This window comes from Protobothrops mucrosquamatus, unplaced genomic scaffold, assembly GCF_001527695.2.
Source record: "Protobothrops mucrosquamatus isolate PMUCROS unplaced genomic scaffold, P.Mucros_1.0 scaffold63, whole genome shotgun sequence".
Classification (NCBI taxonomy): domain Eukaryota; kingdom Metazoa; phylum Chordata; class Lepidosauria; order Squamata; family Viperidae; genus Protobothrops; species Protobothrops mucrosquamatus.
In genome coordinates this window covers 861,482-874,055 of record NW_015386442.1, presented here as the reverse complement: position 1 = coordinate 874,055, position 12,574 = coordinate 861,482, and the positions used below count along the sequence as shown (strand labels likewise).

Genomic DNA, 12,574 nt, shown 5'->3' with positions numbered 1-12,574 from the left:
ACTCGGCATGGCCTTAGTTACTCTTACATCTTGCATGTCTTTCCTCTGCACGATGACATAATCAATGAGATGCCAGTGCCTGGAGCGTGGGTGCATCCAGGATGTCTTTTTGCGAGTAGGCAGGCGGAAGATGGTATTAGTAATGATCAGGTCATGAGCAGCACATATCTTTAATAGTAACAGGCCATTGCTATTACATGTGCCAATTCCGTTTTTACCAATAACGCCATCCCAGGTAGAATGATGGGACCCCACTCTCGCGTTGAAATCACCAAGTAAAATCAACCTGTCGGTGCGCTTCACGGATGAAAGTAGGGCATCAAGATCTATACTGGTAGGGATGAAAGCTCTCTAAAGTTCATAAAAAAATATTACCTCAATATTTATTGATACTGGTGATTGTAGTTCTAAACACACCATCTCATTTAGATTAATAAAAAGAAGCCACACAAAAACCAGTGTAACCTTGCATATGATGGTACTTATGGCTCTGAAAAACAAGTGCATATTTTATATTATGAGGGATTTTTACTCTTGGGTACCTCTAAATGAATTAACAAAATGTTTGAAAACATAACAAAAAGCTTAACAAAAATGTTGCTGTATATTAATTAAGAAAGGCTTTGTTAAATTCTTTGCATCTGATGAACAGACATTTATAAGTGGCCTTTGTTCAAAGAGGCTAGAAGAAAAATGTCAGTATATTTAAATAAAATTGTCAGGGTGATTTTTAGCTTTATAAATATTTATGCGTTTAGAAACTATGTCTTGACAGTCGGTAATAGCTTAGTCATAGTAAATGGTTACATATAAAGTACAAAGTATTTAACTGATGAAAATTTGCCATGAAAATGATATTCAGATTTTTTTAATTGCTTCGCATATTCTTTTACAATCTTAGGGAACAGACACTCAGTTTATTCACTGTATTCCATTAGATCTAGCTTTCCGTGTGTTTTACCTATATCAGTGATGGCGAACCTTTTAGAGACCGAGTGCCCAAAGTGCAACCCAAAACCCACTTATGCATCGTCGGGTGCCGGGTAGGTGTGGCCCATTGGCTGGGTGTGGCCAATTGGGTGAGTGTGGCCCATTGGGTGGGCGTGGCTGCGGTGGTAATGGCAGACTGGGTGGGACTAAAAAGTTCAATCAATCAATGATAAATGATATGGTAAAATGGTTAAACAATCCAAATTACCACCCCCAAAAAATAGGTGACCGAAACATTGCTCTGCTGCTCTATGCAGATGACGCTGTGATTCTTTCCAGAACTCCAGTTGGCCTTAAAAGAGCCTTGCGAGCCCTTGTCCAGTATTGCAAATATAATAAACTGGACATAAATTATGAGAAAACAAAGGTTATGGCTTTTGCAAAAAGGCCAAAACAGTACACATGGTATTTAAATAGCCACAAAATAGAGCAGGTAACCACCTTTAAGTACCTTGGGGTGGTCATCCATGCCACCGGCTCACAAAAAGCCCATAGAGAATACGCGGCTGCTTCTGGCCAACGATCAGCGAATGCCATTCTTAAATTTTTCCGCACAAAGGGAGGACATTATGTTCCAGCTGCAATTAAGCTCTTTTTGGCCAAGTCGCTAGAACAGCTTCTTTACGGGACCTTGCTTGGACCCTCAGCTTCGTGTTTTACACCACTGGAAAGAGTTCAATCCAAATTTATCAGAACAATTCTCCAGATGCCATGCTGTGTTCTCAATGTACTTCTGCACCTGGAGACAGGATTGATAAAAGTCGAAGCAAGAATCTGTATAGCTTCCTTAAACATCTGGCTAAGGCTTAATTGCTTTCCGCAAGGCCTTGCTCCATTAATTCTACAAGATAATCTTTCCTTTTCATGGATCAAGGCAATCAAGTCCAACCTTGCCAAACTAGGCTTCTCGTCAGCCTCAATTCTCAAATTGGACTATGACCAAGCAAAACAAACCTTGCGTCAAAGGTAGAGGACATTGAGAGGCAAGTGGACTTAAGTATAGCTCCGCTGTTTCTGGCTCCAGACTCTATTAGATATGTGGTAACACCTGCCAGGTATCTTAGTCAGTTGGAGTCGGTAAACCATCGGAAAGCATTCTCGCTTGCACGGTGCCATGCATTTCCATCGGCCGTTTTGTATGGCAAGTACAAAAAGACACCACTGTCTGAAAGACTCTGCTCCTGTGGCTCAGGAGAGGTGGAGACCATTGGACACATACTCCTTCGATGTTCCTTCTACAGAGCCATTCGGAAAAACCATATCCTCCCCATAATTGATAGATATCCTGGTCGTTCGGAAAGTATCTATCTCCAGTGGCTGCTTAAGGATGAGCAGGCAGAGATCACGGCGCAGGTGGCCAGATTCTGTGCAGCAGCATTGGGGATTTGCTAGAACATAATCATTTTAGATCTTTTTAATAATCTTTTAAAATTGATTTTATTACGTGTTTTATCCAGTTTTAGACTATACTCATTGTATTTGATATACTGCCTGTAAAACTAGGCAGACCTTAGTCACCCATTGATTGCATCGATTGTGATGTATTGCTATGTCCTCTTGTGATGGCTCTGTCTAGTTTTGTTTTATTTGGATGTTTGATTTGTGTGTGGCCTTTGGCTGTAATAAAATACTTGGTACTTGAATCCCAAATAATCTTTCCAGAGTTTAAGAGACTCTTAAAATAGTATGTTGTACTTAATATAAACTTTTTATGAAAAATTGATCAGTTTCTCTTCCTATTGAATTGTCTATTGCATTTCTTCAAACATGAATCACTGTAACTGATGAAAACTACACAGTTTAGGGAGAGATAGTTTAGGAATGATTGAACTCAGTTTAAACTAAGCTGGAAGCTACTATCTTGCAGAAACGACTTGAGTATCCAACTAGGTTCTTTATTTATTTTAATCATAAGAGTTGCTCATCCAGAAAAATCTAAAATGTAGTTTTTCAGCTGAATATATTACTTTTTGCAGACTGTAAAGAAGCTATAAGTTTTTTGAACCATACATTTTATTTGGGGACATATATCCTTACAATTCTCTTTACCAACATCTCAAAGTAATACACTTAAAGACTTTTACACTGGGATTGGAATTTATTTTGTCTCATTCTCCTTTGTTTTACTGGTTTTTTTCCTGGTGAGTATCTTAATTTGGGCTACAGATAATTCTCAGATTACAACAGCAACGAGGACCAGAATTATCATCATTAAACGACGCAGCTGCATAGTATGATACCATGTGACCATATTGCTTACGGATGGCAATTCTAGCAGTCCCAGTTGCTGTTGCTAGTCAAGGACCACACGATGCTTTAAAACTGCAGAAATGTTAGTGAAATTGTGAAGATTTCAGCTTTGTTCCTGCAGTCTCAAAAATAATTTCCTCTCAATGCTTGGAATGGAGCTGAAATCCTTTGGTAGTGTACAGAAACATTTGAGAGTAAAAGGGGTGTCTGCCAGAAAGATTTTGCTCCATCCACTTAACAACTAGCTTAATGACTGCAACCGGGATTGACAGATACTGGGATTGCAGTAATTGACAAAGCAGTCATGTGGCAGCTCACTTAATGACTGCTTCACTCAACAGGCAAGATTTGAACCCTAATTACAGTCATAAATCACCTATACAGCCTTTAAAAATACAAAAATGTAATCTATTATGAGTAGTTACATAGTTGCTAAGCATTGTGATCTACTAATAGAGCATTTTTGGTATGCTGCATCTATAACTGCAATCATTAGAGAAAAAAAGGTATGGACAAATTAGTGCATATTCTCAAATAGTGAGTCATGGGGGAAAAGTTGACTACATTAACTTTGTTCAATAGAGATTGCCTTTGCAATATTAATACACTTTTCGTACATAAACATTGGCATTAGGAAGCAACTAAGGATGCCTATGAATTCCAGTGCTACTTTAGAGGTCCAGTTGACAAAGTATTTTTCAAGGCTATATAGCTGATTTCAAAACAGAAAAGGCTAGATCATTAGAAACACAATTATATTTTTTCAAGCAAAAGGAAAGGTAGCTGTGTTGCTCAAAAGAAAAACATCCAGAGTCAAGGGTAATGCTGATTTTGAGTTTTTCAGAGCTCTACATCAGGGGAGCTGATTATTTTTTTCTACTTTTCCTTCTCTACTTTTTTTCTATTTCCTATTTGCCCGACAAAGCAGTGGAGGTATTTTGAAAGCTTAAATGTTATATTTAAGTTTCCTTGCTAAAAATTATTCTCTAAAATGCAACTTTGGAGTTTTCTAACTTATACAGAACAGACAATTGTTGCACAACAGTGACATAGACAACTGACACTAGACTATAATAGAACATGCAACATACTTTATTTAAAAAGCATTGGTGTTATTCTAGATGTTTTCTATAATACTTTTAGAGGGGTGAACAATCATAAAATTCCTTTGTAAACTATATCAATTAAAACTTTATCACAATTCAAAAACCACTATGAATCATATAAGAGTTTGGTAGATCATACTTATTTTGATGCTAACCTAATACATGTATTTTGGATGAAGTCCATTCATACAGGCATGGTTTAAATGAACAGTTTTTGTCTATAGTCATTTGGCTAAGAACACTAATATTTCTCAACCCAATGCAAAGGTTATATGATTTGTTAAACTATTGTTAGGCAATGATTCCCATTGTATCTAGATCAGAAAACTGTAATTTAATATATAAAATCAGAAAGACTGTTCTTAGTCCAATAAACTGTGATTGTAATATTTGAAGTACTTCACAGTATTCATAAATTTCAAAAAATGGCATCCTCTGAATTCTTCCTGTGGAAACATAAGCTCTGTGTGGTAGTATGCAATATACACATTTTTCTAAAAACTACTTATTAGTTGTGATAATTATTGGTGATTTATTTATGATTTATAAAACATTTTCATCAAACAGCATCTATACAGAAAATACTATCTATTACTATCAGTACTTCAGATAAAGTATAAAATAAAATCACAACATACAAGATTTTTGCAGAGTAACACTCTGTAAAATGTTTTATATCAGTAATGCACTTTATACCTGTTCAAACAAAGAACAAATATCTCCGAAAATACTTATTTTGACCCTGTGTAAACAGATTTTATTCCTATTTCTTCTATTCATAGAGCAGGAAAAAGCCCCTCCCCTACAAGTAATCTCCATATTGACTAACTGTGACCTTTGTAATCAGGAATTTTTTAAAAAGTATAACTGGGTCAAATATATAGAAACACCTAATGCATCTCAATGAGCATCATTTGAATCACTTTGGGAAATTCAAGGGAATGAGCTTAGAAGTAACAGCATCATGTAAAACATTCATCATTTCTCCCTGCTCCTTAATAATAAATATAAAGACAATTGTTTTGACATATTGCCACAAAGGAAATATCCTAATCTTGACCCTTAAACATTCAAATCAGTAGTTTCATATTTCCTTCCTCACTGAGGCTTCCATCTTCTATTTTGGCAGCTTCCGTCTTCTATTTTGTCAGCTGTCCAACAACTTTTAACAGTGTCTTATTTTCCTGCTTTAATTGCTCATTTTCATCTTCTATATCATCTAGATCCTTTGAGAGAGAATAAAACAAGATATACTGCTATTAATTAAGTTCTTTTTACTCATTCAGTTAATAATTCACTCTGCAATACATGATATGAATTTTAGTCCATAAAACCAAAAAATGGTGAAATACAGATTGAGATGGCTAACAAACTGGTTGGGAGCTACTTAATAAACTTATAATTTATATTTTGTAACAAACAATTTACTCTGATATGAATGCTTTATATACTTAACTTTATTGTGGCTATTAACCAGCACAGGAAAATTGGTATTTAAGTATCCAGAATATCCAAAATTAAATTGACAATGTCAGGATAGTTAAGAAAAGTACATACAGACAAAACAAATAGGCTAAAAACCAATTATTAAATAAAAAATACCCTAAAGGACCTGCTCAGGCTAACATATGCAACAAGGAGAAAAAAGATTAAAATTAATAATATAAACTTTGAAATAGCAGTATAAAATACAAATATACTACATATACACAAACACATGCAAACACACAAATTTATATACCATGTATATTTGAAAATAAAAGAATAAAGTTAACAAAAGGGATTTAAGAATTATAAATTCTCTTACAGAAACCTGTTAAACCTGAGAAAGGTATATTATAATAACTGACATGGCATGTCCACCCCAAACCTAATGGTTAATGCAGTACTTTCTTACTTGTGCCAGTTTGATGGTTGGTTGAGATATGATTCTGCCTTTTCCCAGCTTGGGATCAAAGGCAGCTCAAGAGATCTTTTGTCACCATGGCAACTGCGAAGCTGATCCAGGGTAGAGATGGTCTGACTCACTGGAAGGGTTTATACACCAGCTCTGTTTTTTCCGCGCCTCTTGAGGCAGTGGTGACTTGATCTGCGTTCTCACATACACATCACTCTGTACTAGCCTTGAGCCATTAGACCAAGGGTGTCACACTCAATTTCACTGAGGGCCGCATCAGCATTGCGGTTGCCCTTGGGGGGCTGGGTGGGTGTGGCCTACTGGATGGGCGTGGATGGAGTGGGTGTGGCCAGCTCTACATTGTTCCCATCAAGGGTGCTTGTGGGGGCCTGGGCAGCAGTGGGACAGATCTGACGGTCTCTGGCAGAAGGGGGTAGGACCAGGGCAAGTGCCAAGGCATGGTCCACTGGAGGAGCCTCACTGGAGGAGCTTCCTCTCAGGCTATGCGGGGGGGCTGGATGGTGGCACGGGCTGCCCAGAGCCTTGGGCAGCAAAGGTCAAACACCCAGCGTGGCCCTCGAGCACCCGCGGCACCAAGCCCAGCCTCACTTCCCCAAGGGGGCGCCCAGCTGCACTTACCTCCTCCTCAAGGCTGTTGCTGCTGTGCTTGCTCTCCTTACCCAGGTTGCTCATGATGGGTACGAGGGCAAAGTCAGAGGGAGGCCCATTCCCTCTCCATGGGAGGAGACCCAGCTTTGTATCCAAAGCTTCCTTAGCAATACGATGGGAGACCCCCCAGGATAGGCCAGAAAGAAGGGGCAAGGGGTTGGTGAAAGGGCAGCAGGGCAGGACTAAGGCAGGACTTCCCTCAGACCCTCCCTCTCCTTCTTTCCTTTCTTCCTTCCTAAGTACAGAGTGGTGGGAAAATATTTAAGATGAGGGAGGCTGGGGAGGTGTCACCCTGCGTGAGGAATGAAGAAATGCACCATCGCCTGGAAGTGGCCAGCACATGGCCCTCACCTACTTCACATATCTGGCTTGGTGGGCTCTGGGGGAGGGGATGCCCTGAGCAGCGTGAGAGTCAACATTACCTGCGCAATGCTGCCCAGCCCCCAGCCTGCCCGGTTTCGGCAGGCAGTGGGGCGCTCTCCTCACAGCGCCGAGAGGTTGAGCTGGGCGGTGTGAAGCTCGCCAGCTTTGCACTTCTTATCCGATTCGCGCCACCCGGCTCAGCTCTTGGCGCTGTGAGGAGAGTGCCCCACTGCCTGCCGAAACCTCTCCCCCAGAGCCCATCAAGCCAGATATGTGAAGTAGGCAAGGGCCACTTGCTGGCCACTTCCAGGGGATGGTGCATTTTTTCATTCCTCACAAAGAGTGACACCTCCCCAGCATGCACCCAAAGGGTGCGGCCAACGCGGCAGGGACTGGTTCCTCGCTGTTTCCAGACGCCCTTGTGGAGCTAAGACTGAATGCGTTTCAGCATAGATGGCCACCACAAAATTGTACATTGGCTCCCGGCCGGTCTGGGCCAGGGCCACAGCAGTGGGGGCCGTTCCCTCATTGTTTTCCAGGATGGCTTCGCAGGCCACATGAAACCACTTTGCAGGCCCTATCTGGCCCCCAGGCCTTGTGTTTGACATGTCTGCATTAGACCTTCTGGAAAGCCTTGAAGACCTGGCTTTTTCCTCAAGCCCTAGTATCAGGATGTTTGTGGACTTCAAGACATGTGTTTTGCTCTGGGTTACAAAGCAGTTTTCTGGAGCCTTGATTAATTTTAATTATGCATCATTTTATGGCTTTACTTTATGCATTACTATGTGCATTGTTAGCAACTGTGGCTAAGATGACAACTATTTCAATACCTAATGTAATCCCACTATCTTTTTGAGTTGTTATCTCTGGTATTTGCTCTTTGCAGCAGAAATTTTAAGCATAAGTATAAATTAAAAAACCTTATCAAAACTGGTTGTGGGAACTCATCTGAGAAATACATGTTCAACAGCATTGTTTTTTGTTGAGCAACACTAAACTTATCAGCATGATTACTTAAGCCAGGGATTACTTAAGCCAACCCCCGATCCGTGGACCAGCACTGATCTGCAGGTCGCGCAAACAAGCAAAGCCCCATCTGCAGGATGCAGACAGCCTGCGAAACCACGCCCCTTCAGAAAAACCTCTCTCCATGAAACCGGTCCCTGGTGCCCAAAAGGTTGGGGCTGCTGATTTAAGCAATATAGCACTTCACATTTGAAAAATGAAGTAGCAGTCAGAATACAATTTTGAAGTCCACCACTGTTTTTATTTAATGTCTGAAAAAAGTATGGACCATATCTAGGATTTTCAAATATCAAGAAATCTACAATTTAAGTTTACCTTTGTCTTTCAGATGGGTGTCACAAGTACAGATCAAAATAATTGTTTTAAAGCCGAGACAGAAACATTAAAAATTTACTCAATATTTGATATAAACACATTCTGGAATGTTTATCTAGCACAAGTAACATTCCAAAATGACTAAAAGTATGAGTTACGTGGACTAGGTCCAATCACAACCACTGGCTGAAATTTAAATATTCAAACAATTAAAAAAAAAACAAATTAATTGAATTGTGTGCAGGATTTGTTTCCCAATGAACTGAAATTCCTTTCGTAAATTACAAACTGTGTTTAAGAAGCAATGCCATGTAATACACAATAAAATTCAAATAAGAAAATATTGGGCACCTAGAACAGCTACTTTATTATGATTAAAGAATTAATGCTGTATTTCTCAAGAGTAGTTCTTAGAATCCCACTAAAACTGGCCATTTTATTTAACATTTCTAATATGTTTCAACTGCCTAACAATAAATCAGTAATAGTTTATCCATTTTACATGCATATATACATATCCATCCTTCTGAGCATAGGAAACCTTATCCAAAATGCAAAAATTAAGTAAGAGAAAAGACATTAAAAAAGAACTGCATTCAAGCTATTTTAAAACAAGAACACTCACTATGTTTCTCCATAATTTTCTATTCTTCCGAACACCCACATTTCTACCATCTCTGTAAACAACTCATACCATATATTGCTTTTTGTTAAATCTGATACTTTTGTGAATCTCATCTCTATCCACAAGTTTCTTACTCTTCCCTTTCTTTTCAATTCATTCACTCTTCTTCCTTGTTACAATTTGACCCTCATTTAATCTCTCTATATAACTAAACAATCTCAATATTCTTCTTTCAGTTTTGTACCAAGTCCATATTAATTACAATTAGTTCTATCTCCTCTTGTTTTATCTTACAAACTTAAGTAATGCACACCTGAATTCAACTGTGTTTTCCTAATAAATCCAATTTTCAAGTTTAGATGACCAAATGGGCATAGTATGCTCTTTTATACAGCCATTTACACTTATTTCATCATTCTTTATTCCCATTATTCTACCAGTATTTCCCCTTCTTCAAATTTCTCTACCCATTTCCCCATCTTTCCTAAACCATTTTCCAAAATATTTATTCTGATTTTTCACTACTAACTGTAATTTGCGTTCACTTCATTCTTTTGTCAAATAGAATATTATTTTTCAGAATTATGCTCTTTCATTGCATTATACAAGCTAATTTTTGGTGTAAAGTATCTGGGTCCTCAGTCATCAATTGTATATCTGCATGTAAAAGTACACACAAACATACTTCTAATATTCTATTTATTCTCATTAATTTTTTGCTTGCTTAACATATCATTTTATAGTATTAAGAAACAGCTTTTACCTCTATATTCATAAACAATATTTACAAATTGTTAATAATTCATCACTATTCACTCTTTTAGCCCACCACTGCTGCATGTTGCAACTGTTGCTCTGTCCATCTTTGATGAACTTGCTGTACTTTTTCCTTTATCATTCTGCACTGCTCTCAATTACCTTCTGTTCACCCTAATGCCTCAACTATTATTTTCATACCATTCCTACTTTCACCTGCACTCACAAAAGTCTAGCTGACATATCTACAACATATATTTCCAAATCATAATTAAACATGTGCATTCATCCCTTATGTATATTCATCAACGCAACTCCATAGGAAATTCTATCAGAACTATTACATCCTTTCCCATTTCTTATCTTCACAACAACAACACACACACACACACACACACACACACTTCAATTTGGTTAATTGAAGCCTTCCCATAAGTCTTTTTAGAAAAATAGAAAAGGAATAGATCAGGTCACCAATTGTCCTTCTGCCACATGCAGAATTTCCCGATAAAAATTGTACCAGGTGTTTTTATTGTATTTTCACCTGTGTTACAAATACAGCCCAAGCCCAGTTTTACTCCAAGCACGCTCAAACTACTCTATTTAAGTTAGGTAAGATCTCTAATTTTGGCAACAGAATGTTGGCTTGCAAATCTAAAGTTTAAACACTAGATTTGAAAGCCAACATTCTGTTGCCAAAATTCTTCTCTTCTAAAGACAAGAAACTGCAAGTACACTGCTCTTGGATTCTTTGAAAGAAGAAAGAATGAATAAAAGAGTGAACAAATAAATGAGCATCAATGTGCCGGATTATGCACAAATGTAAATCCAATTTTTTTTTGGGGGGGGGGAGGGCGAGGGAATGTATGACTTGTACAGAAATTCTAGGAAACACAGCTAGGTTGAAGAAAAACTTACCCTATTTAATAAATCAATTTCCTCCTTTAATTTTCCAATCAACTCTTCTTTGTCTTGGGCTATCCTCACAAGCCTCAGGTTTTCTTGTCGCTCCTTTGCTAGATCCTTCAAAAAATAAAATTTAAAATAGTTTATTTAAAAACAGTAAAAACAATAGACATTAGATTGCAGCTTTTATATTGATTATATTTACCTTTTCAAGATCATCAATCTTCTTTTCCAAAGAATTAGCTGAGACAAAGTTTCCAGAAGAATTTGCATCCCTGTTGAATCTGCTATATCCTGTCCTATCTGTACGTGAACATCTATTAGAAACTTCATCATCTGGTGTTGTGCTGTGAAAAATACAACTTACAATTTAACATACTTGATGCATAATAGAATTATCAAAATTATTTGCATGTTCCCCAATTTAGTTGTGGCAATATCGATACTAAATCATTGAAGGCAAGTAAATAGCAGCTTGTGTTAAGCTAGTTGCAACAAGCATTTGGAATGGCTGTGCTAAATTATCCCCATCTTCTTTATTGTAGCATGCCCATAAGACAATTCCACATTACATCTGTTTTACAGATAAGCATCAATTAATCCAAACAGGCCATAAAATATTTCAGTCTTCCATATGTTCAACAATTTACATACAAAAATGCCTACATCATTGTCAGTTGCTATAGTTAGGATGAATATATTACATTTAATGCATGGCACACCTGATTCTTTTATTTTTGTTTGCATTACTTTAAACCAGGATACAGAGTACCTGTAGACTGCTAAGCCACAGTCTGAATATGGACTTCAAATTCAATACACAACCCACTGGAATACTCTTAATTTTTTTTAAAAAACCACTTACGTAGTTTTAGGACCTTTATGATGTGGGAAAAATGATTATACCAACTCTTTCTACAATATTTTTCTCTCTCCCACCCAATTTATTAATTAAAATATGGGGAATGGGTACTGTAAGGGACAGAATAAATAATTACAGAAGGAAAGAAAAAATAAAAATAATGTATTAAAAATGTCAATAAGTAATCATTTTTCTAAACGAAAAAAATCATTATTTTTATTCCTTGAAACAGAGATAAAACGTAAATTAAAACCTGAGTTAAACTCGATTCCTCATAACTTCATAAATGCATACACACAGTGTTCTTGGTAACATTCTGTTCTCAGTCAGACAGACAAAAACTTTATTTCAGTCACTGACCAATAAAAATACATTCAGTAAAACAAAGTTAGGCCCTAATGTCAATGACAACCATTTGTGAGCAAAGCTTACATATACTGTAATGTAGCAAAACTTTATTATTTTAGAGAAACAGATTTTTCCTGGTTTGTTAACAAACACTGCAAATAAAAATTATTGGAGTGCCTAGGAAACGTAGATGAAAAGGAGTAAATCAGCTGAATGTCCCTGTAGAACTAGCAGTACAAAAGAATATGCGCTATGGTTTCTATAACACCTGTGTCACCTGTGAACACCTGTGCGCTATGGTTTCTATAACACCTGTGTCACCTGTGTCACGGGGTAGTGTTGAGTTTTATAAGAGGTTATCCTATATTTCCCTTCCAAAATGGGGAAAGCATCACACTAAACCAGGGGTGTCAAACTGCCGGCCCGTGGGCCGGATGTGTCATGGCGAAACCACGCCTACC

The 12,574-nt window shown here is 37.7% G+C and overlaps 1 protein-coding gene across 1 annotated transcript in view; it reads right to left on the bottom strand.

The window, feature by feature from the left end:
• Positions 1-2,918: 2,918 nt before the first annotated feature.
• The window catches only part of PAWR (pro-apoptotic WT1 regulator), a 45,144-nt gene continuing 35,488 nt past the window's right edge, over positions 2,919-12,574 (bottom strand). Inside the window, exons 4-6 of the mRNA XM_015812043.1 lie at positions 11,109-11,250; positions 10,916-11,020; positions 2,919-5,572 (exon numbers count right to left, since the gene is read on the bottom strand). Coding sequence (XP_015667529.1) covers positions 5,486-5,572; positions 10,916-11,020; positions 11,109-11,250 — 334 coding nt within the window. The 3' untranslated portion in view covers positions 2,919-5,485. The remainder of the gene's footprint in view (positions 5,573-10,915; positions 11,021-11,108; positions 11,251-12,574) is intronic.